This window comes from Falco punctatus (assembly GCF_963210335.1).
Source record: "Falco punctatus genome assembly, chromosome: 1".
NCBI lineage: Eukaryota > Metazoa > Chordata > Aves > Falconiformes > Falconidae > Falco > Falco punctatus.
Window position 1 is genome coordinate 37,199,415 of NC_137580.1, and position 26,757 is coordinate 37,226,171.

At 39.2% G+C, this 26,757-nt stretch overlaps 2 protein-coding genes across 13 annotated transcripts in view; one reads left to right on the top strand and one right to left on the bottom strand.

Annotated features, from left to right (window-relative positions):
• CLCN3 (chloride voltage-gated channel 3) overlaps positions 1 to 16,499 on the bottom strand; it is a 70,766-nt gene extending 54,267 nt beyond the window's left edge. For 2 of the 5 annotated variants that reach the window (XM_080372325.1, XM_080372328.1), the window contains exons 1-2: positions 16,229 to 16,497; positions 1,383 to 1,558 (exon numbers count right to left, since the gene is read on the bottom strand). In XM_080372325.1, coding sequence (XP_080228451.1) covers positions 1,383 to 1,542 — 160 coding nt within the window. In that variant the 5' untranslated portion in view covers positions 1,543 to 1,558; positions 16,229 to 16,497. Of the gene's footprint in view, positions 1 to 1,382; positions 1,559 to 15,536; positions 15,562 to 16,228 lie in introns of all 5 variants that reach the window. The other 3 variants (XM_080372326.1, XM_080372329.1, XM_080372330.1) reach the window with 3 other exon arrangements.
• A 505-nt stretch (positions 16,500 to 17,004) lies between these two features.
• The window catches only part of NEK1 (NIMA related kinase 1), a 65,392-nt gene continuing 55,639 nt past the window's right edge, over positions 17,005 to 26,757 (top strand). For 4 of the 8 annotated variants that reach the window (XR_013924869.1, XR_013924870.1, XM_080372131.1 and 1 more), the window contains exons 1-8: positions 17,006 to 17,671; positions 19,822 to 19,969; positions 20,045 to 20,141; positions 22,131 to 22,228; positions 23,731 to 23,814; positions 24,273 to 24,340; positions 24,454 to 24,540; positions 25,643 to 25,697. Coding sequence is in view for 6 of the 8 variants with exons in the window: in XM_080372131.1 (XP_080228257.1) it covers positions 19,853 to 19,969; positions 20,045 to 20,141; positions 22,131 to 22,228; positions 23,731 to 23,814; positions 24,273 to 24,340; positions 24,454 to 24,540; positions 25,643 to 25,697 (606 nt within the window). In the remaining 2 variants the exon portion in view is untranslated. Of the gene's footprint in view, positions 17,672 to 17,700; positions 18,135 to 19,821; positions 19,970 to 20,044; positions 20,142 to 22,130; positions 22,229 to 23,730; positions 23,815 to 24,272; positions 24,341 to 24,453; positions 24,541 to 25,642; positions 25,698 to 26,757 lie in introns of those variants that run through there. The other 4 variants (XM_080372135.1, XM_080372133.1, XM_080372134.1 and 1 more) reach the window with 3 other exon arrangements.

A 26,757-nucleotide genomic window follows, 5' to 3' on the forward strand; every position in this document is an offset into this window, starting at 1 on the left:
CAAGCTTACATTCTGCATGATGCAGCTTTCAATTTGACTACATTATTTCCACAATCATTTTAAGTACAGATACATTATTGCCATTTTGTTCATGTTGCTAAGAAACCAGGCTCATAAATCCTTCCGGTCCTACAGACTTAAACCAGAACCTGTCTGTTTAAGCCGGGCTCCTGATTATGGCAGGGTTCACCAGCTAAAGCACAGAGCTAGGTGTAACGCCTCTGCATTCACACCATGCTCTGGAGGGCCTGCAGTGATGACAAGCATGGGATCTTTCAGTTACTGGGATAGTCCTGCCCTTCCTCAGGAGTTGGGACAGGTTCTGTATGGTGAATTCATCTGTACTTAGACTCAACAGAACAAAAATATGTTAATAAAGAGATGATTAAAGGATAAGATCATTTAAATAAGACATATATAATCAGACAGAAGGAATACAGATGAGAAGGATGCTTATAATGATTCAACACAACTACCTAGTACAATGCCAACATCCAATTCCTAAGTGTGGCAACGGGAAAATGCATGAAGGAAGAGACTCTGCATGGAAGACATACACCTAAATGTTAATGGGGAGGAATGGGTGATAGAAGACTTGAGGCTGAGCTTGAAACCAAACAAAGTAAGAGGAAGTGACAAAAATATAGATTTATGAAGTTTACTATATCTTAGACAGAAATTACTTTCCCTCCTGTTCCCATTTCTGACCACTGCTAAAAGAATGTCAACACTTTCACTCCATTAACTGCTTTGTTAATTAAAAAGGAAAAAAGCTTTGTATTACTTCAGTGCTTTTATCAGTGCTCACAGTAGGACGTTTTCTTTGCAACTTTTCACCTAGTCAAAAGTTCAGCTCCTATGGCATTTTCTGTTGCTTCTAACACCATCTCTACTTAACAAGGTTTTTTGCCTGTTTTACAGATCTGAAGCTGAATCAAGCAGAAATAAATCTATTTCTAGAAGTAACAATTAAGAGACTGTTAACTTCTGCCCCAAAGAAATAATGAAGACAGTGCGACTTCCAAAGTCCTGCTGCAGCAAGAAAGATCAGATAGCTGCAGAACAGCTATCTTTTCCCTACTTGACAGAAAGTTTGTCATTTGACAGAAGTAACTGCCTTGTATCAGAAGTCATCCCATACAATGTAACAGTTCAGCAAGCACACAGAACAACCTTCAGCCACTTTCAGGTTTAAAGCATCCCTCTGAAGGACAGATTAACCAAAGAGAAACAGCAATTAGTCATGAAAAAGGGTTGGTTCTGTTTATGAAAAAAAAAAAAAAAAAAAAAAAAACAAAAACTCAAACCAAAAATCCAATGCCCACAAAACCACAAAAATAAAACCCAGATAATTTCTTAAGATGAAATTAACATTAACTTACCAATCGATGCATCACCATCCAAGAGATTGTCATCTTCAGAGGTCTGAAAGTCCATAATTACACCTGCTCCATCTAAAAGCTCCTCATCGCTGCTTGCACTAGTTATACTGTTGTAACTGTTTCGATAGTACCCTCTATGAAACAGCTGCTCAGACTCCATTTAGCTGCTTTATAACCTATACAAAGAAAATGAGTTATTTTCTATTTGAATATGCAAAAAAATACTGAGAAGTTTATATCAAATAAAACAATTTTATTTCATGCTTCGGGGAAAATATATTAAGGTCACAATACTACAACTTACAAATAAAGCAGCAGTAATACAGAACATTTTATATACAGAACCTTTTACACATTGTTTTTTTAATGGGATGATGTTTCCTTACCCCCTTCCTTGCACTCTCCTTATTTCAGTGTTATCATCATGCGAGTATTTCACTTGAAGTACAGGTGTTTGAAATGTACATGCCCCATGTGTATGAATTTGCATCGTACCATGGAGCTGGTGCAAAATCCAGCCAGTTTTAAGGTTAAAAAATTAGTTTCTTTAGTCATGGTACCTTTGTACTGTGTCTGCTTGGAGTGAAACAGATGGCAGGCTAAAGCCATAGTTACGTGCAAACAGCTGTTCATTCTTTTGCACAGAAAAGTGAAAATTTATAAGTGGAAAACAGTTCAAAATCTTTGTGTTTACACAAAGCTTTCAAAACCCTTATCTATATACCTTTTATTTGGTTATTTTATTTTTAAACAAAACGAGGCATTAGCAACACGTGCTTTTGCACATTCAGTATAAAACTAACACATCAAGTTTTCACAGACTCAAGCCAAGTCCTCCTTTGCCTTGTAGAGTTAAATCCACAGAAGTAACTTGGTGATTGGGGTGGGAAGGAGGACAAGACATGACCACATCTCGATTTCATACTCTTCTTTATCCAAAGAAGTTCTGTCTTTATAATTTCTCAAATATCATCACTTCTTATTAACATACAACAGCTCAACATGCATTTTTTCAGTAATAAGAAACGTCTCATTCCCTCCAAGCAAAGAAGATGCCTCCCAGTCCATCTCCAAATCTCTTCCTTACAGCCTTTTTCCTCTACCTATCCACAAATTCTGTAACCATTCACCGTAACTGATACAAAGCTATATGCACTGTAAACCTCCAGCCAGCTGGCAGCAATAAAAAGAGGTAACAGAACTTCCAATTCAGACCCCTCTCCTCTACCCAGCTGTTGAGCCTTGTGAAGTATAGCTAAACTCATTGGCCAGTATCAAGAGTTACTAGCAGAGGTCAGACACAGTTCTCCCATACGGGCAAACAGCTCAGCATTCTAAGTTATCTAGAAGAAGCGGTGAGAAAATGAAGCAACAAGGTTTGCTGGGTAGCTGCAGAAGGAACCCTCAGCATTGTGCAGCTGGATGATGACATAAAATTCTGTACAGGTAAATATGAATGTCACATGGTGATGAGGCAGCAGAACCAATCTCGCCTTATAAAGCAACAGGCTCTGACCCCATTACTACTGTTCACAAACGTACTAATAAAGTTACAAGAAAGAGCTCAGCCTGCACCAGCAGTCCTCAGATTAATCTGATACAAAAATTATCATTTAAGAGGGAGAACTTCATTAAACCCCTGTACAAATACACAGCTCATTCACACCTTAAATATTTTACATAGTGCCAGAAGTTCAAAAGGATTATTGAAGAGCTGAAACAGGTTACAAAAGAGCACAGTGACAATGGAATGAAAAATAGCTTTCCTTCTACAGGGCAACAAAATGAACCATGGCTCTTCAGTCTGGAAGAGGTGTAATATAGAAGACAATACAATAGATGTCAGCAGAATCACAAGTGGCATGAAGAAGGTGAAGAGCATCAGCTGGTTTTCAGTAGTCCCTACATGTCATAATGAAAGAGGTGAGGTGACAAGCAGAGAATAAAGGGCTGATTCTTCACACAGCATGTATGGAAGTGGTGAATTCTTTGCCACTTTGCAAAAGTATGTGATGGTTCATAAAGCAGCCTAACAAGATCACAGAAGAAAAAAAAAAATCATGAAAAGCTATTAAAGATGACACCTCTGGTGGAAATGCTGGAGGCTAGGAGTGCATTCTGGAGATGTGCATATGCTTGTTTGGTTCTTAATACTCTTCCCTAGAGATCTGCTATTGGGCAAGACAGATCCCTTCGGCTCTACTCATTCTCATTTCCTTAAAAAAGTATTTTGAATATTTACAATTTAAAACATACTCTCCCTTCAAATACATTTTTTCCATTCACCTTTATGTGAAAAATCTTCTTTATCTTCCACCATTTTTCAGACACTGTGGAAAGCTTCTTAATCGACAGCCAAAAAATTTCACACTGCCATATTATGAAGCATATCCTATTTGAAAACACAGTGGCTTATATCTGGAAACAATGGAAGCATCTCCATTTTTTCCACAAATAGATCAGATCACAATTTTAAATTTATTCAGAAGGTACACCTAAAACTGTTCAACAGGTACTAACTTTTCACTCACACACAGTAATTTTTGGCATTTCCAATTAAACAGTACCTACAAAGAACATGCCCCCAAAAAAGTCAGATCAAAACCAGTCTATTTCATTACTATGCTCGCAGAAAATCCCGTTAGTATCACCCTGTCAGTACCAGCTGGGTACTATCATAAACAGAAGCCACACACACAGCAGAAATGAGAAATTGGGACTTCCTAGAATTCATTCCACTCGCTGCATCATTGGTCACTTTCCTTCACCTGCTTCATGCAACAAAATTATATTCTAGACTCATCTACCAACTGGCCTCCTGCTTGAGTGAGATTTTTATTACTTTTACATTCATCTGACTTTCTACATTCTAATGAGTTTTACAAGAGACAGAACACTTTCCTGCCTTGTCCATAGGAACAGCACTAGAAGAAAAAAAACACAAGACAAAAATTCCCCTGTAACACAATGTTAAGTTTTTGTCTGTTGTGTTCTCCTGTTGTATACCTGACTTTTTTAGTAGTTCTTTTTCCACTTATTTAGTAATCTTTGCTACAAAGGAGAGAACAATTAACAAGAAGAAAGATCACCATTCAGTTAGCAATCACAAAAAGTTGTTTCTAAATTTATCAAAACAGAGAGGCAGCAAATCTAGACCTCAAAACAACCGCTACTTTTGCATCAAGCCCAGGCCTCCAACTCAAATTCAAACTGCTCCAAAAACTATTTAAGATCCTTACTGTTGTGTGCAAAAGTAAGAAGTATCTCTCTTGTAAACCACAGACAGAAACACAACTAGCAAAAGCAATTAACTGAGTGAGGGAATGGACTCTATGGTGTTAACAGATGCAAATTAAGGAGGCATTGAGTAGTGAGTTCTCTTTTTAATGATTTCTTCTTACGTTTGATGCATATTGAGGCATGGCTAAAGTCGGCTTAGTCTTTAGTTGTACCCAGTTTGGAAGCCACATACAGGTTTTTTATCTGATCAAGACATTTTCCTGTAATTTTCTCAGCAGAAATATTTATTACAGTATAAAGGTGGAACACTGCACATGTCTTTTTTAAAAAAAGATACAATTTTCTTTATATTGAACTGCACAGCTTCAGTTAATCTTACTATAAACCTGCTATTCAGAATAAGAGAAATAACACTCTCTTTGGATGCCTTTTAAATCACTTTAGATAAATGTCAGAACAGTGGATTACAGATATTAAATCTTCCTATAACTGAGAAAATACTTTCAGACTACAGTGGAAGGGGAAGTTCCATCAATTAGCAACTGACAAACAAAACCAACAGACTCTCCGGAGCCAGACCAAGCACACTATGATGAATCCCTGCATCATATCTCCACAAACATGATTCCACATGCCAGCTCCTCTGGCACATACATGCCTGCAGTTACATGATAGGCACAATACTACAGGCCTTCTCTTATTGTTTTGAAACACTACATGTATCCTGCTGCAGACATTGCCACTGACAGACCTCTCCAGCAGTCAAACAAAAGCTCTAATACCAAAACTATTCATTTTGAGGTCCTTAACCAAGATTCTTAAGAACTGTACATCAATTCTCTGCATTTCCAGAGTCAAGCACCCCAACTGCTTTGCATCTGACACTGTGTTACAGATACTGCCTCACAGCAGCATGCAGCAAAAGCAGGAATGCAGGAAACTAAGACCATGAGGATGCTACTAACTGTTCAATAAACTTCACATTGGACTAAAAGTTTACTTCTTGAGAGCATGTCAGTTACTAAGTTTTACTAAGTTGTCCACCACTACCTGCAACTTGGGGGGGGGGGGGGGGGGGGGGCAGGTAAGGACAGGACAACTTATGTCAACGAACAGCAAGTTTCTTTGTGTGCCTTTAAGAAAAATGTTTGTTTAACAAACTAGGATACGAAGTCAGGGATGCATTATCTTGAGCTGTGTTAAACATTCAAGGTAACTTCCAGGTGTACACTCATGTGACCTCAAAACGCTGTTAGCTGGTAAGACATCTGCCTTGCCTGACTGAAGAAAATGGAGTGACATGGACCCAGAGAGCAGACACCTCCTCGGAAACAGATTGCTGGCAACAGCAATAAAGAAAAGGAAGAGTAAGGAATATTAGTTTGCTATGGTTACAACAGCCAGAAGAGAACGAGTATCATGCCTGACCCACTCTGGTGCAGATTATTCTTTGTGGATACTAGAAGAGGGTATTCATACAAGAGAGGCTGCAAATGCTTGCAGAGTTGTGAAGAGAGAACTAACCAGCCAACTTGCCATTTTACATCAGATTCATTTCACAGATTCCCTGGCCTATCCAAATGAGTACTAGAAGACAAGTGGGGAAAGAAGGAAGTTACTCAAGAGAAATTGTAAACAGGTAAAAAAAGCTACTGGCTGAATGCTAGCCAAACCTAGTGTCCTGGAAAAGCAAAGAAAAAATCCTACACCAGAACCCCCATAAATGCTAGTTACAGTAAATATTTAACTAATAAACTTTTTTTTCAACCTAGACTACTGTAAAAATTGAAGAGAGATTGCAAAGGATTAATGTGAACATTAAAGATACTACCTTTAACTTATTTCTATGAAGCATCTTGATCCAGACTCCAGTCCAGATACCTCAGAAAGCAGACTCAAAAATGCTTCAGATTATCTTTGAAAAACAAAACAAAACGAAAAAAACCTACAGTAATGCACTGTAAGAATAAGCAAAAGAAAAATCTAAGCTATATGCAGGAAGCCTTTGGAACAGGCAAGGAACTTGAGTCAAGTCACATAAACAAGTCTTCTACAAAAAGACTGCAAAGTGAAGAAGTTGCAACTAACCTCTCACACTTCCATCACTAAGATATTTCCAGGATGTCGTGACCCACCAAAACTCTCCTGCAAACTATGTTAACAGAGAAGCCTCTGGCACTAAAAAAATTAAACAAAAAACCTGAAAACAAGACAAAGCCACCAACAAAAGACACAAACAAAACTAAAGAACAGGCAGCTAAAGCAGCATGTCTTACCTCTTATGACTAGGAACAGGGAAGAAAGTAACCACTATACAGCTATATTGAACTGTGAAAGATCTAATTAAATACAAGGCAGGCAGGAACAGCATTGTAAAGGCGATGAGCACAGAAACAGCTATTTTAGTAGAAGAAAAAGCATATAAGGCTATTGCAGTTTTCTGCACAGTCTAGTACCCCATGCACTTCTCTGCTTTCAAACACCACACATCCTGCTTATCTTTCAAGCTCTCTGTATAAAAGGTCATGCAGAGAAGAGTCAGCTGAGCAAACCACTTCCAGTGCTGATAAATTTCTCTGGATAAGACAGAGTAGGACAGTAAGAAGTCTGATTTACAGGACATTTGTTGTCAGTCAGCCTGAGTAATCTGTAAATCTTGGGTACGTGCTCTGTTGTCCCATAAAAAACACGTAAAACCACTTTCCTGTATCTCAAAGGGGTGGCAGGAAACCAAGGCATCTTAAATTTGTTATTTCCCCATAGGGGAGGGTGGAATGAAAACTTAAATATACTCTTCCAGATTACAAACCTTCTTTAAATAGTTGAAAGTAAACACACAAAAAACCCACCAACAACAAAAACCAAACTAAAAATACACAAACCCAAAAAAACTCATAAACCAAACCAATAAAACCTCACAATTACTGATTTTAACAGAAGAGCTCTTCCCTAAAAATCAGTGTAATAGTCAATTTTTCTGTTCAGTACTAACAACTAAGAGCTAAAAGACAGTCATCTGTTCCCTAACTCACACATACCTTCTTGCAAACCCTACATGAGGACATCTAGTGAGAAATGCTATGCAGACATAAACCAAAAGCAGATGACATTAAAATTAATAATACAATCTTTACACATAAGAATGTGTTCTACAGTAGAGGAAATGCAGTGATAGCAACAGAAGAGTCATTTGCTAAAAATATTTTTACAAATATTTTTACAAAAATTTTTACAGGATTTAAAACATTTTTAACTAGCGAGAACCTTCCAGACTGATTTTGTTATGCAATAGTCAGGAATTCCATATACATGATATTATTAAAAAAAAGTATCCAACTACCACACACTTTAAGAACAGGTAGATGACAGAAACATTCCCCACACTCAAAATCTTCACATATATTCCATACATGGGGGTATGTCAGAATGGCCTACAAGATGGAAGCAGTCCAGAACAGCTTTGAACACTTCATTCCAAGCCTCCCATATTATGTTAATTTAAAAGAATACAATGTATCTTTTTTTATTTTTTAAATAAACCTGCCCTTCAAAAAGAATTGAGCTCAGAATCAATCTGACTTTTACAACAGTTTTAAAATAAAGACCATCTTGTGGCCACTCTTTCATCTTCAGTCCCACCAGCATCAAAATTACATTCCCATTTTATGCAGACCCAGCATATCTAGCCTCCATTTATTCATTTTGCCTGTCATGTGAAGAGAGTTAAGCAAGATAAGAACATTACTCATCTTCCAAACTCCAGGTTTGAAGAATTAGTGAACAAATTGTGAGGAATTTCTCACTGCAATTTTTAGATCACTAGCAGACCATTTCTTCATAAAAAGGCTCAAAAAAAATCTTACACTTGAAACCACATACAGAATGGGAAAGGAGTGAAACACTAGCTTTCCTGAACTTTCTCAAGTCAGCTTAGACCACAAAAATTCTGAAGGATGCCCAAGAACCCAAACTCAAAAATTAGGGAATACATATGCTAACCTTAGAAAAATAAATACACAGAAGATCATTCTCTGTAGCATTCAGAAAAATCCACCTGAAACTAACTTAACTGACTTAAGGAACAGAACTGCTCCTATGGCAGTTGTTTACTGAGAAAGAATCTTGCTCAATTTTTAGGTGATATTTAGAAAAATAAAGTCACAAAAGAACACTGTCAGCTTAAGCTATTTGAGTTTAAAAAACAAAACAAAACATTTGATTTTACATAGCAGGTACTCCTGGAATAGAAAATAAAGTTTCCAAAAACATACATAGGTAAAGCTTAGTCTACTTCCATTCGCAGCTACTTCCAAAATAAAATTAATGTTCATGAAGGAAAGAGACACACTCAAATATTCTTTAAACTAAAAAGAAAGAAAGGACAAACGCAGAAACACACAGACAAAACTACATGAAGAGATAATACTTGTAAAGCACAAAGACAATCTTCGCTTTAAAACTCTAAGAAAACAGATTCATATCTACTTTCTAGATTCTACTGAATCTTATCATTCTTAGTTATATAAGCTTAACATAACAACAGCCTGAAATTTTTTTTGCTTTTTGTGGTACATACCAATACAGAATATCACCACTAAATCTGATCTTCACAAAAGGAGAATCAATAATAAATACTCATTTTTATAGCACTCTATCGTCTCAGCTTTACCAAAAAAAGCCAACCTAAGAACTGCCAGCCTAATTACAGGATGAATACTGAACTCATGCTTCTAAGTCATATGACTGCAAACATTAAGGGCATTGACGTTAATTTGTATAAGGTATTCAAAACTACTTCATCTCCACTTTAAAATGTCTTAACCACCAAGGCCATGGCTACCCATAGTTGTGAGACTGAAGACTTGTAATACCTTACACAAAGATACTAGCCTACCTGATGGAAGGGATTGCTTCTTTCACATTCACCAAATTACTAACAATTATTTTTTAATTGCTTTTAACCAAAACTGGCTGGATTAGCTGAAAACTCAGATTTAAATTTACTACACTAACCTCATTTATTAATACATTAGAAAAAACTCTGCCATCATAGTTGAAGAGTAGCCTCACACACACACAGAGTGATAAGCAGCTACATGAAGTGGTAAGGTCTTAAAGGGGATTTTAGTTAAAAATTTAAAAAGAAAAAAAAAAAGCTAGGAACATAATCCCTTAGCATGAACCTGAACTAAATATAAAAGCAAATATAACTCAAAACCTTAAGTTTCACAGGCAAGTACTAATCCTTAGCCAAGTCATGGTCAACGACTGTATCCATGGTTGCCACTTTGGAGGAAGGTTAAAATACACACAAGATGTAGTATTTGTTTCTAAACTAATGGGTCAGTACCTATACCTGCAAATATTAGGTCCAGGAAAGAAAAGATAGAGAGTCACCATAGCACAAAAATCTCTGGTGTTTGTTCTGTGATCATTTTCACAGATCAGATGAGAGTAACACTGAAATTCCTTTGAACAACTGAAAGGTAAAATACCAATACTCTTCTTTTGAAGGGCAGGAACTATGACTGTGGGTTCCACTGCATACAATGTAACTTTTGTCTGTGGAGGCTTTGGCCACGATGCTCATTTTTAGTTCAATGAAATGACACAGCAACAGTGTGCAATCTTCTCTCTAAAATGCTTGAAGGACTTTGCTCCTTTTTAATATGGACTTGTGTTGCAGTTATCCGAGGGTTATACAAACAATGGAGCAGAGCTTTTGCACACCACCAGAATTACAGAAGTCTTGTTACTCATACTACTTTTATTTTTTCAGAGACATGCACTGAACAGTCCTTAGCTATTTGCACTGGTTCTTAAGTTCAGGGTCACACCTCAGTTGAGTATCCTTCAGAAAATTTCATCCAAGTTCAATACATTTGTATCTGAATGATCTGAAGGTACTCAAGGAATGAAAAAGAAACTTTAAAGGCAGTAAGACAGCATCAAGAAAAAAGGCTCTGCAAGCCAAGACAGAGAGCACGTGAGAGCACAGACACCAGCAGAAAGAGAAGCACATGAAAAGTATTCTTTCTTGATAGGCAAAATTATAATTCAGGATTGTCAAACTGGAATCTGAAAACGCACCACTATTCCCAGTTTAACTCTAAGCATCTTTTCAATGACAGCAGCTACCATATATTTTTAAAGTCCTTGTATTGAATCCTAATTGCTTTATAAAAAACACACTAAAGCCCCCGACACCAAGAAAAAAAAATTCCTATAGAGCTCTCCAAAATACATCACAGGCATGCCACTACTGCTTATGAAATCCTGTGGGGACCCCTGGTGGTTCCTCTTTACTTACTCTCCCCATACTGATTTTCAGACTTCAAAAAAAGAGAAGAAAATACCAGCTAATGAGGAACCCATTCCCTGGTCATCAAAAAATAAAAAAGGCTGGGAGCTCTTCTTGGTACGTGTAATAAATAGATGCAGAGCTATTCAAACTTCAAGGCTAGAAGCCCTGGCAAAAGGTTTGTTCTTTTTCTTGCTCTGGATCCTCTCAAGCAGCAGTGTCAAGGCAGCAAGGTGAGGAAGGACTGAAGTGATCTGCAATCAACACCCGCATCTGGCTCATGGCTGACCTTCTTGGCTGTACTAGACAGAAGTCACCTTGTTTTTGTAAATACTGTAGCCAACCATTCTGGTCCTTTTCAATTCTGGTCCTCTTCAAAAGATTAAATAAATATATATATCTATTAAGAAAGACTTGTGAACCTCTGATGTTAATAAAGAAGATTGTTAACGGCTTGTTTGTGCTTTTCAACAAAAACATGTTTGCTAACCAAAGGAAATTTGGTAATTTTCTTTTTCTTTTTTTTTTTTTAAAAAAAGGTATTGAAACCCTAGATACACAAACACCACCAGAAGTGAAATGTTCACGGAATCAAGTGTGTTAGCAGTTCTGAATGCACAGTAAGTTCTCCTCACTTGAATGTTCTTCCCTCCAGCTGTAAAACCCGTTTGGCTGGTTGGCAAGTGCAACTTCTAAAATTATGTGTACTATGTCAGGGTCTACAAATGGTAGACAAGTTTCTGGTAGGAGGGTCTGGAGGGTAGTTATTACTGTTAGATAGTGGTATCAAGCTGAAAGCAAGAATCGAGATGGGTATTTGATGAGGAATAAAGAAATTTGCTCATGGGACATTTTTAATTTTGAAAATTACAGAAAAAAGATTCAGCAATAGACTTCTAGCTAACAGAGTACACAAGGTCAGTTATCTTAAATGTGTTACATAATGAGATTAGGTCAGTTACCACAAGCATGAAGTTATCAGGTTGATAAATCGAATTTACTAAAAAATAATCCATACTTTACCTATCCAAAAAGCGAAAAGTTGGTTTTTTTTTACTGTGGTAATAACATGAATACTTAGTGCACAGGTTGTTACATCTCCTCAAGTGTTCTGCAGTCTTATATGCTTTGTTGCCTAAGTTAAGAGAATATTCCCATTGGCACAAAAGAGAAGAAAACTGGTAAGCCTGTAAGACCAATAGTGATTTTAAGTGTTTACTCATTCTTGAGTGCTCCATATGAGAATAAAAGTTTTCTGCAAGACAAGCAGCAAAAAGTCAAATAATAATTAAAAAACAACCTTCTATTTTCTTTCCCAGAGATAGCCCTTTCCGACATTTGTAGACTCACTTTTCAGAAACGGAAAATAAGCGTGTTCAGAAGCACATGGAGAAACATGCTTTTCTTTTTTCCCCCAAACACATCCATGAGACACATCAATAACAAAAACCTCAGGGAAAAAGCTGCAGTAGATCAAGAACTTCAGATATAATATAAAAACCCCAACAAATCTGGCACAGAACACAAATTTGGAGATAGGAGTGGAGGGAATGCAAACACAAACTTATCTTTCATTTAAAAAAAAAAAAAAAGTACTTCAATTTTAACTGTCAGGATGTCAAAATATTCTCACCTTAGTAGCTCTATCTGTAATTTAAACAAATTACTGAAGTGAAATTACATTTTTACTCTTTCTATTAGGAAAGATTTCTTCATTATACTGTATTGCAGTACAAACAGGCAAAATGCACATTTGAATACTTCCTCTTTCATTAACTTCTTAGAGAAATTTATTCAAAATATAACAAAAATAAGAAAAAAAAATAACAGCAAGGGTTATTTTTACCAAAGGGTCTGTGCTTTAGGACTGAACTTAATTCACTTTTTCATTTACTATTCCTCCTCAGCCTTCCAGAGTAAGTCTACTCCTGTAACTAGAAAACTCAAACAAAATGCTTAACAAACAAAAAACTCTAATGTCTAGAAAGTTCAAGGGGCTAGACGCTCTGCAAGTCATTAAAAAAAACCACCAGTACCCACTATGAAGTTACAAATTCTCTTCTTGCCATTCTTTCAGGAATACCTATTCAAGATCACTTACTACATAATACAAATAAGGACACTTCAGATGTAAACAGATTTACAACTATTTTAACAGTTTTGTCTAGAATCCTTTCTATTATGCATGAAGCCCAGCAACTTTGTCAACTCTCTTCCCTCTGATTATGACAGATATTATCAGATCATTAAGTGTAACCATTATCTCAACATTTTATGTTTTTCAGTTTCTCTCTTTTTAGAGCAGAGCACTTGCCCCAAAAAATATTTTTTACAGTCTGTTTACAACCTTCTTATCAGAATCAAATTAAATGAGCACTGGTTCATCTAAACATTATTCTCTCAGATTACTTTTTAAAAGCTTCCAAAATGCAAAAGCAAGTTTCAAGTTAAACAGCTACTAAAATTTATAACTGACAACTTTCCAACATTCTGAGCATCTTCAGTTTGCAGAGCCTGGCGTGTAAAAAGATGGCCTGACACCTGAACAGCTTCAGGAAATCAGGCAACACAGAACCTGCACTTTCACATTATGACATAAGGGAAAGCCTGACACAAGGAGCACAGAATTGTGAAATTGCTCTTGGAGCACACAGGTGTAAAATTGAAATCTTAGTTTAGGGAAAATTAGCAGGGAGGGTGTGTAAGTGCTTTCACGCACATGATCACTACTGCTGCTGACTGCTTTCAGAGATACTGGGTTACTGCTGCTGCCAAGGAGGTGCCAAAGCAAGAAATTTACGAATGTGCAACATAGTGTCTGAGAATGAGGAAATTAACACTTCGAACAACTCAAACTAGCACTATTCTTTCTGGCACAAATCTCTTCAACAGTAGAGCTATTCCATTTTTTTATTGTGAGCAAGTTAAAAAATATCCCTACTGCTGAATTATTGTAAGGCTTTACACTGAAAACTTGATCTGCACAGTAATACTTATCCACGTGCACATGAAGTCACTTAAATAAAGGGAGGGAAAAAAATCTGAATGTTCCTAGAATGCCTTTTGGCAATGGTTGTGAATCTGGAACAGTTGTCCCAGCTTTAGTGCTTGCGTTCCAAGAATGCAACTCTGCTGTTCAAATAGCGAAGTAAGACACGCACTCACAAAGCACCCAAAGCAAAGGGGGAGGGGGGGGGGGGGGGGAGGGGAGAGCCAAAGCATATTTTCAGTGAATGACAGAACATACACCATGCAGTTAGACTCCGCTGTTCATAGAAGCCAGCACACAGTGGGTTCTCACTTGCAGGTGACTGAAACATCAGTTTGCGACAAACATCAGGTGTGGAAGAGGGCACAAGAGGAAATACAAACACAAAAGAAAAACGCAGGAAAATTCATAAAGTGGCTCAGAGCATTGCAGTCATGAAGAACAAAGATCAACAGCTTCAAGTGTTTTTTCCCCATGGAGTATTTTGATAGGCTGCTTTTTATTACAAGTCAATATTAAGTGAAAGAGGACATTTACCCCAGGATTACATTAACTTGCAAGTATGCACCACAGAGATAACGATGGTATTGTAAACCACTCACCGAGAGGATATTGTAAAGATTTGGGCAAAGACAGCCTTGGGAATCATGGAAGAAGGAAAATATATTTCTAGAAATACTGAAACACACATTGTGCATGACATCTACTACTGTCAGACAAAGAATTTTTAGGACTCAGATACCAATACTAAACAGAAGCAAACAAAAAACAAGCTCCATTTTTCTGGGCACTATATACTTTTTATTTTCACAGGCACTGTGAGCAGATGTAAAGTCGTATTATTTTACGCTGTAAGTTTCAACCTAATTGCAGTTTTCCCAGAGCAGAGCCACTTCCCATTTTGACAACTCAGAATACAGAGCAGCAAGTTGCATTTGCTTGCCAACCAACAAGACAAGACATTAAATTTACATCAGTTAGCCAGTGAAAGACTTATCTTAGAAAAAATGAGTGACAATTGGAGAGCTCTAGGGCCTTATTTTACCTCACAAAGGTATGTTTCCCATAACACACAAATGATATTTTTATTTTTACATTACAGTATATTGAAGTTTCCTTAAATAAACAGTATCGATAACTATCTGCTTTCAAAACTATCACGCCAGCACGTCCTTCATTCAAATAGCTGTTTTTGCAAAGAAGCATCAATGTTGCCAAGGGATAACAGAACATAAAACCCTTCACAGTTCCACCAAGAAGCAAGGCGTCCGAAAGCAAAAAGCACCAATACTTCTGATACTTAATCATGAACTTCATTTCTTTCACAAACTCTGTACCAGGAACCTCAGAGGTCCCACAACATCAAAAGATTGCCCTAAAACCCAAATGATTAGCATTTCAGGAAATCTTTCAAAAAATATTTTTAAGTGGCTATTCTAACACAGTTTAGCACCAGAAACATTTTTAATTTGGTTTTAAGGCCTTGTTTTACTTGGTTGAGCACTTTAAAGTGTGACACAGCAAATTTACTATTCAACACTGAACACATCTATTTTGCTACCAGCACACCATTTCCCACTGCCACACTTGCAGCTGTTCATTTCGGGTGAGAACCGATACATACTTGCTTTACAGTCAGCTCCACGGTTCTGGATAGGGAAAGGAAAGGATTTTAGATAAGCAGGGAAAATAACGCGAAAGAACGCCACCGCTCTACAGTCTTAACCTCGCTGACGAGCACCTTCCTCACGGAAGGGGCTCCAAGAGCCCACTGCCTCACGCTCCCGTGCAGCTGCCGCCTCACGAACCGAGCGGCCAGCCCAAGGCGACCAGCGCTTCCCCCCTGCTGCCGTGCGGCGGCTGCGAGTCTCCCCCGGCCCTGCCGCGGGCGGGAGCGCTACCACACAGCACCCACAGCCGGTGACAAGAGGTGACAGGCCGTGCAGGCCGCGGGGCGCTCCCCCTCACGCCGGCCCGCCCGGTCCGGGGGAGGCCGGCCGACAAGCCGAGGGATTCGTGAGGAAGCACCTTGCCGGCCCCTTCCCTCCCGCCGGCCGCAGGGCGAGGGGGGCTCGCTGAGAAGGCCGTGCGGCGGCGGCTGCCCCCTTCTCTCCTCTCCTCCCCCCGCCCCACCGCGGGCGGGCTGGAACCCCTACCCGGGCCCCGCTCGCTCCCAGGGCGGCGGAGCAGCGCCGAGCGGCCCGCTCGCGGCGCCTGCTGTCACGTCGCAGTGCCGCGGTGGCCGTCCCGCGCCGCGGCCCTCCGCCGAGCGGAGCGAAGGGAAGAGAAGGGAGGCGAGCCGAGCCCCGCCCCTACCTGTCCGGGTGGCGCCGCCTGCTGCTCCCCGCGGAGGCGCTGGCTCATCCTCCTGCAGCGGCGGGGCGGGGTCGCGGACACGCCGCGGACACCGTCTCGGCCCCCGGCCCAACGGTCGCTCTGGCAGCTAGCCCCGCCCCCGCGGCCTGGGGGCGGGGCTTCCTGCCACGCACGCGCGCCGCCTCTCGGCGCCAGCCGAGCAACCGGAGTTGGCGTCACCACTGCCGCTTCTACTTCCGGTTCCGGCGGTCCGCTGCCGATACGGGTCCGTCCGTCCGTCCGTCTTGTCCCGTCCCGTCCCGCCGTCCCCCGGAAGCCGCGCGCGCGGAGGGGCGCGGCCTCCCTGTGGCTGCTGAGGGGAGCGGGGCTGCGGCTGCGCTGGGGCGTCGGAGGCTCCGCTGTAACGCGGGAAGCGGCTCTTTCTGTGAGGGCTGGTTACGGGCGCAGGCTGCAGCTCGCCGCTGCGCAGAGCGGGCGGTAACGGGGGAGCGGGAAACCCCCGTGCCTCATGCCGAGGGGATAGCGGTTTCCCCGGTGAAGGAGGCGGCTCGGTACATCGCGGCATCGCTTGGCTAAACCAAGATGCGTCAAACTCGAGGGGCACGGCGCGCCCTGACCAAGCCCATGTGCCGATGAAAGGCGGCGCTGGGGCTGAGCACGTAGCCCCTGTGCACCACCGGCCTGAGGCGGGCCGAGCCCTGTCTGGGCCTGCCGCGATACTGAGGCCAGGAAGGAGTTTACTTAAGGTACATGGACAGAACACAGGTTCCAGCAAAAAAATAATAAAACATTCGTAGGTTCACTTATATAAAAGGCTAACAAGACAAAACACTGCCTTGTAGCATGCACACAGGGGAATGGATCGAGACAATTAGAAGACTGAAAAAAAGCGTTTTGGCTCGCGAACATTTGCTTGCACACTCTTGTAACGCGCGCTTGCACTTTTGATTAGGGAGTGGCGGAGCCCCAGGTACCGCCTGGGAGCCAGCTGCCGCGGGCGGCCCGGCTCTCCCGGGGCAAACCCCTCCCCGGGGAAGTCCCTGAGCAGAGACGTACCGCCGGTGCCAGGCTGCGCGGTCTGCTGGGTTGTAGTTGGTACCTGACAGATTTACAGTTGATTCATTATTATAATTATTATTATTACTATTATTATTGTTTAATCCCTAAATGCAAGTCCCAAGGCGAGCGGGCGCCCCGTCTCCCCGCCCCGCCGCGGCTGCGCGCAGGCGCCGCCGGAGCCCCGCCCCCGACCGTGCGTTACCACGGTGAAGCACCGCTAAGGCGGGAAGGGCGGTCGGGCAGACCTGTTGCCCCGCCCCGGCACAGGTCGACCAATGGGAGCTGAGCTGCGGGGCGGGCCCGCCAATAGGGGATGGGGGGCGGGCTCGCGGCGGGCGTGAGGCTCCGTTGAGCGGCAGTGGCAGCGGCGGGCGCAGCGGGGAGGTATGCTGGGGCGGCGGTGGGGCGGGCGGGGCGTGGGGCCGCCGGCAGCAGCTGCCTGTCTCAGCCGCCCTGAGGCGGGGTGGTCCCCAGTTGCCACTCTCGCCCTGGCACCGGTCTTGCCCTAGCTGTGCGGAGGCGGTGGCCTGGTGGGGCCCGGCTGGGGAGCGCGGCCCTGCCGGGCGCCTGGCCGGGTGGGGGCCTGCCCTGGGGCAGGTGGGCACTGCGCGGTGCTGCTTGACGGCAGCCCGGTCGTGGCCTAGCCGTGCGATTCGGGTTTGTCGCTTCGCTTTCTCGGCGCCGAGCGTAGGACGGGCCGTCTCGGGGTGTGACTTGTGCCCTGGCGCACAAGCCGCCTTCGTGCGTGTCCGTGATGGATAAAATGACTTCTTGTCCAGGGGCTTGGGAGGCCAACGCCCTGCCGGCACTGGTGGGCTTTCTTGGACTCGTATTTCTCATGCCACGGGTAAAAATAAGCCACCCAACTTGTACAGTATGTACTCTGTTTGACTGAACTGTACCTTACCATCACAGGCTGCTTATTGACTGTACATATCCGCACAGAACAGCGTGCAGTAGGAGCCCTAAGCTATGCCTAATGCCGCTGGTTTAGCAGTAGTACAGCATAGGTTGTTTCATAAGCAAAGCGGGGGCAGGAAGAGAACTTAGTAAAGCCATGTGAAGTTAAAACTGAGACCCATCTACTATGTTTTACTATTCCCCAAAAGAGAATACTGATGTTGATATTGAGTCTGTGTGTGGGGTTTTTTTGTTTTTTCTTAGAAGTGCAACTTGACACTCAGTTATCTGTTCTTCAACGCAAAATGTTAAGATGTTAAGATGCTTCAGGCCTGTCATTTTCAGTTTTTTCCCTCCTGGCCTTTATCCTTAGTTTCGGTTGTTTTCCCATCTACTGTTTTGCAGAAAAGATTACTTCGCTTCTCTTGTATTTTGTCTTGCTATACTAATCAAGCTTATTCATTTTAGTCTTTTTTCATGGTATGGATCCTTCATCTTCCTGAGACTTTAGCAGCATCTGTGTCTGATGCATGGTAATTCTGTTACAAAAAAATGGTCCCAAATCAGGGAGAAGAGCCTCACTTGAGATGGGTGTGTAGTATGGATCTGATCTGTTAGGGTCTCCTCTTGAAAGGAAGCCGAGTTCAGCAAAGCACAAGTGCTGATAGTGCTCTCAAATGAGGCTTGGAAGCAGAAAAGCTTAGAAACCTTTGTCTCTTAGAGCTTACAGAAACTTTCTCAGGGTATGAAAGTTCTTTCTCATGTAGAGAAGATGATCTTTTAGTCCACTCTGAATTTGTTTTGACATGTATCACTTTGGTCTTTGTTTTGCCAATTCTGTTTGCTGTTTTGACACCTCTATGTTGGGATCCTTTCCAAGTGCAGCTCACTAATATCTTGTTTTTACCAAAATTTTTTTTGTTATAGAACCTTAAACACCATCAGCATTCATCTGAGTAATCTGTTTAATCTCAAAAGGTAGTCTAAGTGGTCAGATAGTATATCTAAAATACTGATTTATACCATTCTGTAATTAATTTATAAGCAACATGGAAAAATAAATTATCTTTGTTTTCAGTCAGAATTAGGGTCACGCTTTTCCACATTGAATAATGATTTAAACTTGATGGGGACCTCTTGAATTCAGTCCATTTTTGGCTTTGTTATAGTGACTAACTTCCAAAATACTGGATTTGGTGCTTCTTGAGAAAAGACAGGGTGGGATCCCTCCATCACCCCACCATCATAGTTATTCCAAGTAAAGTTGAATGAAAGATTGTTAACCAGATGTTATAGCTCTGTATGATGTTGTGTGCTAGCTGATTCAGAAGATATGGCATTGACTGCTTGCTTTATTTGAAGATAAACACATTCCTTTTTTTATACTGTCTGTCAATATAAAAGATAAAACTCATTTTAGCAATGCAGACCTTTTTCTACACCAAGTGAGCCAACTGTACCAAAATAGAATTTAGACTAAAAGTGGATGATTTACAGAAAAGCTGCAAAGCATGTGACACAACTGAAAAGACAAATGGGTTAACATTTTGAGTAAAAAAAAAAAAGTAATATGACCTGGCAGGCTGATGACTAACTACAGCTAACTAAATCTGGTGTGTGCATTTTTTGCCTAGTACTCAAGTGAGATGCCTTAAGAAGATAACTATGGATAAATATATTAAAGTGCGAAAGATTGGAGAAGGATCCTTTGGGAAAGCAATTCTTGTCAAAGCTAAAGAAAATGGCCAACAGTATGTTATTAAAGAAATAAACATCTCTAAGGTGAGTGATTATTATTTATTACTGACTCATTCTTTTTGTATTTCTGTTGTCAAAAATCTTTTTTTTTTTCTTAAGATGTCAAATAAGGAGAGAGAAGAATCAAGGAGAGAAGTTGCTGTGTTAGCTAACATGAAACATCCAAATATTGTCCTGTACAGGGAGTCATTTGAAGGTAAGATTAATTAATGTGGTAGAACCTGAAGTAATCTTAGTAAGTGACTGTCCATGCCCTACTTACTGCATTTTAGTATAAATTAGTGTGGTTTTTCTCTTTAATCAGTCTTTTTCATACTTTTATTACTTATTTCGGTTCTTTTTGGTTGTTGAGTTGTTTTTTTTTACAATTCCCATGCACTTTTAAAAATAATAGTAATAAAAAAAAGAAGTGCAACACTTAAACAGAAATATTCATGTCTCTTCCTTACATGCATCAATTTTGGTTGATGCTTAAATGAAAGCGTTATGTTCTGTTTCTCCAAAGTGTGAGTCTCCTTGAGTACTTGTGTATACCCTAACGACTTCAATGCTTGTGTACATCATTAAAATTTGATGTCTAGATTTGGGTATTGATAACCTAGCAAGAGCAATTTTATCTCAAAGTCTGTTGTCTTAGAATGCAGTCTTCAGTAATTTCAGTCATAGCTTGGCTTTCAGAGCTGGAAAAATAGATGAGACTGTTTACTTCACCAAGCTATAAAGGAAGGAGAAGTGTAGTTCTACATAGTTTTCACAGTGAATGTCTTGGGAAATGAGCATAAGGTATAGGTTAAAATACTACTAAAACCCCCAAATATTATTTGAGATACTGTTTAGGAGCACTGCTCTTTTCTCCTTCCTTTCTGCTGTCTTTCGTGTCTTTCGGGGGATTTTATTTTTTCTATTCATTGAAACAGCCATAGTTTTCTGGTTTATAAATCCGTGCTTCTGTCTTCTCTGTAATAGAGGCCTGTTGTTTAAGACTGCTTTTTTTTCTTTTTTCCTCTTACAAGGTAGATCCTGTATTTGTACTTCACAAGACTTCGTGTTGCATCTTTAGTAGTAAAGCACATTGACTTTGAACATACTGATTTGCTTTATAAAACAGAGTTATTTCAACAATAGAAATCCAGACTCCTAGGATTTAAAATAATACTTATTATACAGCTTAATCAAGGTACAAAGAGCAGTAAGCACAAAAGAAAAATCCTGGGTTTGATGTTTTGAAAGATCAATTTCAGAAGCATTCTGCGAAAGTGAAATTTAAGTTAGTTAAATGATTTAATTAATTTTGATTGTATTTAGAGTTTTTTAAGTGCTGTGATTATATCTCATAAAATGAGGGGGGGGTTTGAGCAGCGTTTGATTGATTTTATGCATTTATTCAGCTTTTCTCAAAATCATGCCTAATACATGAGTAGTGTAGTTCTTGTGGTTTTGGTAACTTCCAACTTGCTTCTGCCTAATATCAGTGACTGGAAAAGATTGCGCTGGGGAACAAAACTAACTTTGAATTGTGTTGTATATGTACATACCTTCTAGTGGAAACTTGCATAGAATTTTTGGACGTCTCCCCAGATCTCATTCAAAAATGAGAAATTAATTATTTCCATCTGTCATTGTCTGCTGGAAGTTTTCTCATTGGTCTTCAGTCTCTGAGATGAACTCTGTCTGGTATGAGAGAGCTAGTGATTGTCACATTCTTGCACTTAGTTTGAGTAATACCTTGTCCAGGTAAAACTTCCAGAAAGAATTAGGCAAATAGAGGCAACTACCTAAATTAGGACTTTAAGGTCTCTGTTTTTAGAGGAGGGGATCTATAGGATGTTTGAAAGCATATTGAAGAATGGGTTTATATTGCATGTATAAAAGTGACACTTAGAATTTCATAGTGGTTTTGAACAGCATTTGGGGGCATTGGTTCAGCAGATGTCATTTTTTTTCCTCTACATATCAAAATAGTCTGCTCTTACCAAAAATGGGAAACTTACATTGTGAAACTCAAAACAATAAAAGCTTTTTTTCTTGAAGTTTGAGAAAAGGACTAATAAGTGATATCTGAAGCTGCATGTAAAAAGATTAGTATTTTTGTTGATTTTTCTGTGACTGCAGTGAAGATACTTGGAAAGTCATGTTAAAGATGGGCCTTTTCTTTCTTTTTCAAATGCTGTGGTTTATTTTACAGAAAATGGTTGTCTCTACATAGTGATGGATTACTGTGAAGGAGGAGACCTGTTTAAAAAAATAAATGCCCAGAAAGGAATCTTATTCTCTGAAGATCAGGTAACAGCAAGCTTCTGCTATAGTGCTTTGTTGCGTGATACTTTTTCATGAGTTTTAAATTGTTTTGGTTCAGTTTGGTAGATGTGTTTGGTTAATCTAATAGGATGTTCTCAAGATTCTCATTGCCATCAGTCACAGTAGTATGTTAAAAACAGAAACAGTAGCTGGAAATCCTGCGTATGTTACTTGGGGCTGTCTGTATGTGTAAGGTGCTTTAAAAAAAGTTGGATCTCTTGCAGAGTGAACCATATCTGAGAAATGCAAAATAATGAAGGACAACATTAATCTTTTTAAACCTCTGAATTTATTTTTTTAGAAGATGTAATGGCACAGGATTTTTGTTTTGTAACACTGATTTTCATTTATCAGAAGTATAAAATAACATATATTTGTAAGTATAATAATATAAAATATGGCAATATGAAGTTGACATAATTCAAAAGTTTATTTTTTCCATTAGAAAAAAAATACTGTATCAGAAGTATGCCAGCAGATTTTATTTTCCCACAATACTGGTTATAAAGTAATTTGTGCTGTAGGAGAATTTGCAATAAACAAGAGGATTTTAGGTACAGATTTGATTAAGTGAAAATAGATTACGTTTGATTCAAAGTTTTGGTTAGAACTGAAACATTTCCTTGTTTATAAATTCTGTGCTTTTGTGTCTGCATCCAGAAGGATCTCAATTTACCTGTGGCTGGAAAGACTTGGTAGTATATTAGGCCTGTGATGTATTTAGAATAGGGTAATCGTGAAACAATTTGGATGTAATTTGCAAAGCATTTAATTTTTCTAATTTGGGCTTACTTTTGCAAGATGAACTTATAGTGGAAAACTTAAAATTCCTCCTCGCATTATACTGTAATTTTGATATAGATGTACTTCTAAGTTGAACGTGAAACCACTATTCTCACGGGAAAGTTTTTCCCATTGGTCACTTTTTGCAAATTTGTAAAAATCACAATTTAAAAACAAAAGTGTTTTGTTGGCTTGTTTATAATCTTCTATTTATATGTTGTTTGTTGCTTTTCTCACTGAAATCTGCTTTGTACTGTTACTCTTTCTGAGGTAAAATATATAGAATTACTGTATGATAAAGTAAGAGTCTCTAAACGTCAGTATGGCTTTCTAGGACTGGTTGGTTGACTGCAGGAAGACTACTGGTTACAGTAAAAGTACAATCTTTAAGATGCAAGTTTTATGTCAAACATTTTAGCTGATGAAATTCATATTGCATACTTTTGTTAGGTTTATATGTAATGAAACTAGTGGTCTCAGGTTTAATATCTAATTCAGGTAAGATGCATCTTTCATTAACAAGGTTGCATTCAAGTACTCTTAAGGTTTTAGTTATTCTATGGTATAAACAAAGAGTTCTATGGGAAAAGGGTAAAATCTTGAGTTATAATTATAAAACTGATATGATAATGTCTTCAGTTGTGTAACTGGGGATGCTTTCAGCTAAATAACAATGCTGATGTTGCATTTTCTTTTATGCATAGATTCTGGATTGGTTTGTACAAATCTGTTTAGCACTAAAACACATACATGACAGAAAAATCTTGCATCGGGACATAAAGTCACAGGTATGTAGGTAACTATTTTTTTAACTGAATTTACCTCCAAAGTTATTTCATTCATCTCTTGCTAGTGTAAGTTGGCAAATTATGGAAAATAAGTCTTTTACATAAGCACTTCTAATAACAGTAACACATTTTTTTCTTCAGAATTATCTGGAAAAGGTTTATATGGTATTTGTACAAACAGATGAGGCTGTTTGATGCAGCTACTTCAGCATTACTCATATATTTATGTGTGGGGACAGAATAGGTTATGTTTTAGAATGTGTAATACAGTGTTTAATTTGAAGAAGTAGGACAAGAGTATGTCAGGTGTTTGATAGTAGTCAGTAACACTTTTGCTAGTGACTTCAGAGTGATCGAATGGTAAAAAACTTTATTCTTCCCATAACATGTTGAGAACAAAAATTGTGCAATTGTATGAATGTTTTAATTAACAGACTTCTTAAAATTTCTATATCAAGAACATATTTTTAACCAAAGATGGAACAGTACAACTGGGAGATTTTGGGATCGCCAGAGTTCTTAACAGGTAATTCTTTTTTGATGCTGTTCTCTAACTTAATTGAAATCACTTTGATCTAGGAAAACATAATCTGTGCACTTCATATAACTAGTTAACATTCATTCTTATTTTTTTCTTAGTACTGCAGAGTTGGCTCGCACTTGCATAGGAACGCCATACTATTTGTCACCTGAAATATGTCAGAACAAACCTTACAACAATAAAAGGTACTAATAAGCATTTTATTAAACCTTTTTGGTAAGGAAAGTGATTTCTTCTAGAAATATGAAGATGTTCTGCTCTTATGATGATGAATAGCTGTTCATCTTTTATCTGAGAAGGTACTGAGTCTCACTGTACAAGCAGGACCTTAGTAGGTCTGTGCAGTACAAAGCAATGTGATGCAGAGATGACTTAGCTTAATGCTCTGAATTCTAGATCTAGTAGTGTTCTGAATTACTGTTTTACATTTACCTACCTGCACAACAGTTGTACCGCCTTAATTTATGCAGTACGAATGTGAAATTGTGTTAACGATGAAATCACAAACACAGTAATTGGATTCTCTAACCACATGCATAGATCGATGGCTCAGCTTGCTTCAGTTAACAAAAGTTACATGTTTGCTATCCTGGCAGTAGGCTGTATCTGATAACAGCATCCCTAATGTAATTAAAATAGTCATTATCAATTTAGTCTTATACTGTGCTGGGCTGTTTCATCTATTGCTGTGAGTGCCTTACACTAGTTGCAGTTGGTTTCTTAAAAAATAATAATTATTGCAGTTCCTTGTCCCTTAATTTCTTCAATATGGGTTAGAATACCATTGGATAATAAATCCAAATTCTGTAATCCTGTAATGAGCGAGGGTAAGGTAAGTCAGTGGTAAACAGCAAATTTGACTTTGAGAATTGTAGTTGCTGAATTAGATGGTGAGTTTTGGTTGGGTTTTTTGTTTGTTTAATCCAAAGACCTCAGGCAAATATATATATTTAAAGAAAATAAAGCCCTTGTCAATATTTTGTCCCATTTCTGTGACTGGGTTGGTTCAGGTAAAAAGGTATGAATAAAATCTGGAGCCAAAGTAACCTCATCTGATTTTAGGTTGACCATATTTTTGGGTTGCTGAATTTATTTTTTTTGAGGGGGGAGGGGGGTGTGTTGCGGGTGTGGGAGTGGGGGGTGGTATGAAGGGTGGAAGATGTACATACAAGGAAGGGTGTACATACTCAAAATACATTTTCCCTTTCAAAGACAGGTTTCACAGATACGTTACTTGGCAATGTTATACCTAGAACTAATTCTTAACATACATTCTCTTTGATTTAGTGATATCTGGGCCCTTGGTTGTGTTCTCTATGAAATGTGTACACTTAAACATGCGGTGAGTAGAAACTTCCTGTATCTTTAAAAGAACAGTGATTTCAAACAGGAATTTTTCTTGATGTTATACAAATGTCTTTCAGTTGATGAAAAGCTTTCATGGTGACTGTTTAAAATTACCTTCAACAGTCTTGTCTCCTCTTCCTATACTGACCATTGTTTTCCATCTGTGTTTTGGTTCATGTCAATCTCTCCATAAATCTTAGTACTGTGTATTTTGTTTCCAGTGCAATTTTTTTAATTAATTGTGTTAGCAGAAAAAAAAAATAGGTGTTGCAACAAATGATGCTGTGAATAATGTTCCTTTATTTCAAAAGAAAATTGACATTTTCATTGAAAGTCTGAATTTGGACTGTCGGCTTTTATGCAACTAGACTAATGCATTTCTATTTAGAACAGTTAGAAAAAACTCTCAAGGTGAAAGACTTGCCTTCCCCACCCCCCCAACCCCATTGTGTGGGTGTTGTTTTGAAGGGAAGATAACCCATTTTTTTCTGTCATGTTTTGGGATTTTGTATGGGTTTTGTTTTGGTTTTTTAATAGCTATTTTCATTAAAAGAAAAAATACAACATGAAAATCCGAAAAAAAATTGAAGGGATAAGGATTTCATTTTATTTCAAGCTTTTGTAATTTCTTATTGCTTGGTCTTTCCTGTGGCAACAATGTTGCCTTTCTGAGAGTTGATGGCAAAAGGTTGTTTTCCATGGGCCGGGCGATAAGTACTGTTTCATTTTTATTGTACAAAGGAATTGGAATGGTGTGCTTGATTTCCTGAGCTTAAGTTGAAGTCTAAGCATTCCTTTGGATTTTACAGTGAATGAGTGTTAATGCTTTATATTTTTTTATTTGAAATGTGGCTTTGCTAAGAAGGGCAGAAGACATGATGGTTGAAAGTGTTTGAGAGAGGACATCAAGCAGATAATTATGGATTTACTTTATCCTTAATTTTATATCATTGTCACTGTAGATCTGGAGGGAAATAATTATGTTAGCAAAGCTTATATGTCTATAGTACGAAACATCTGTATTCTGATGTATTTATAATCAGAATACTTGGCAG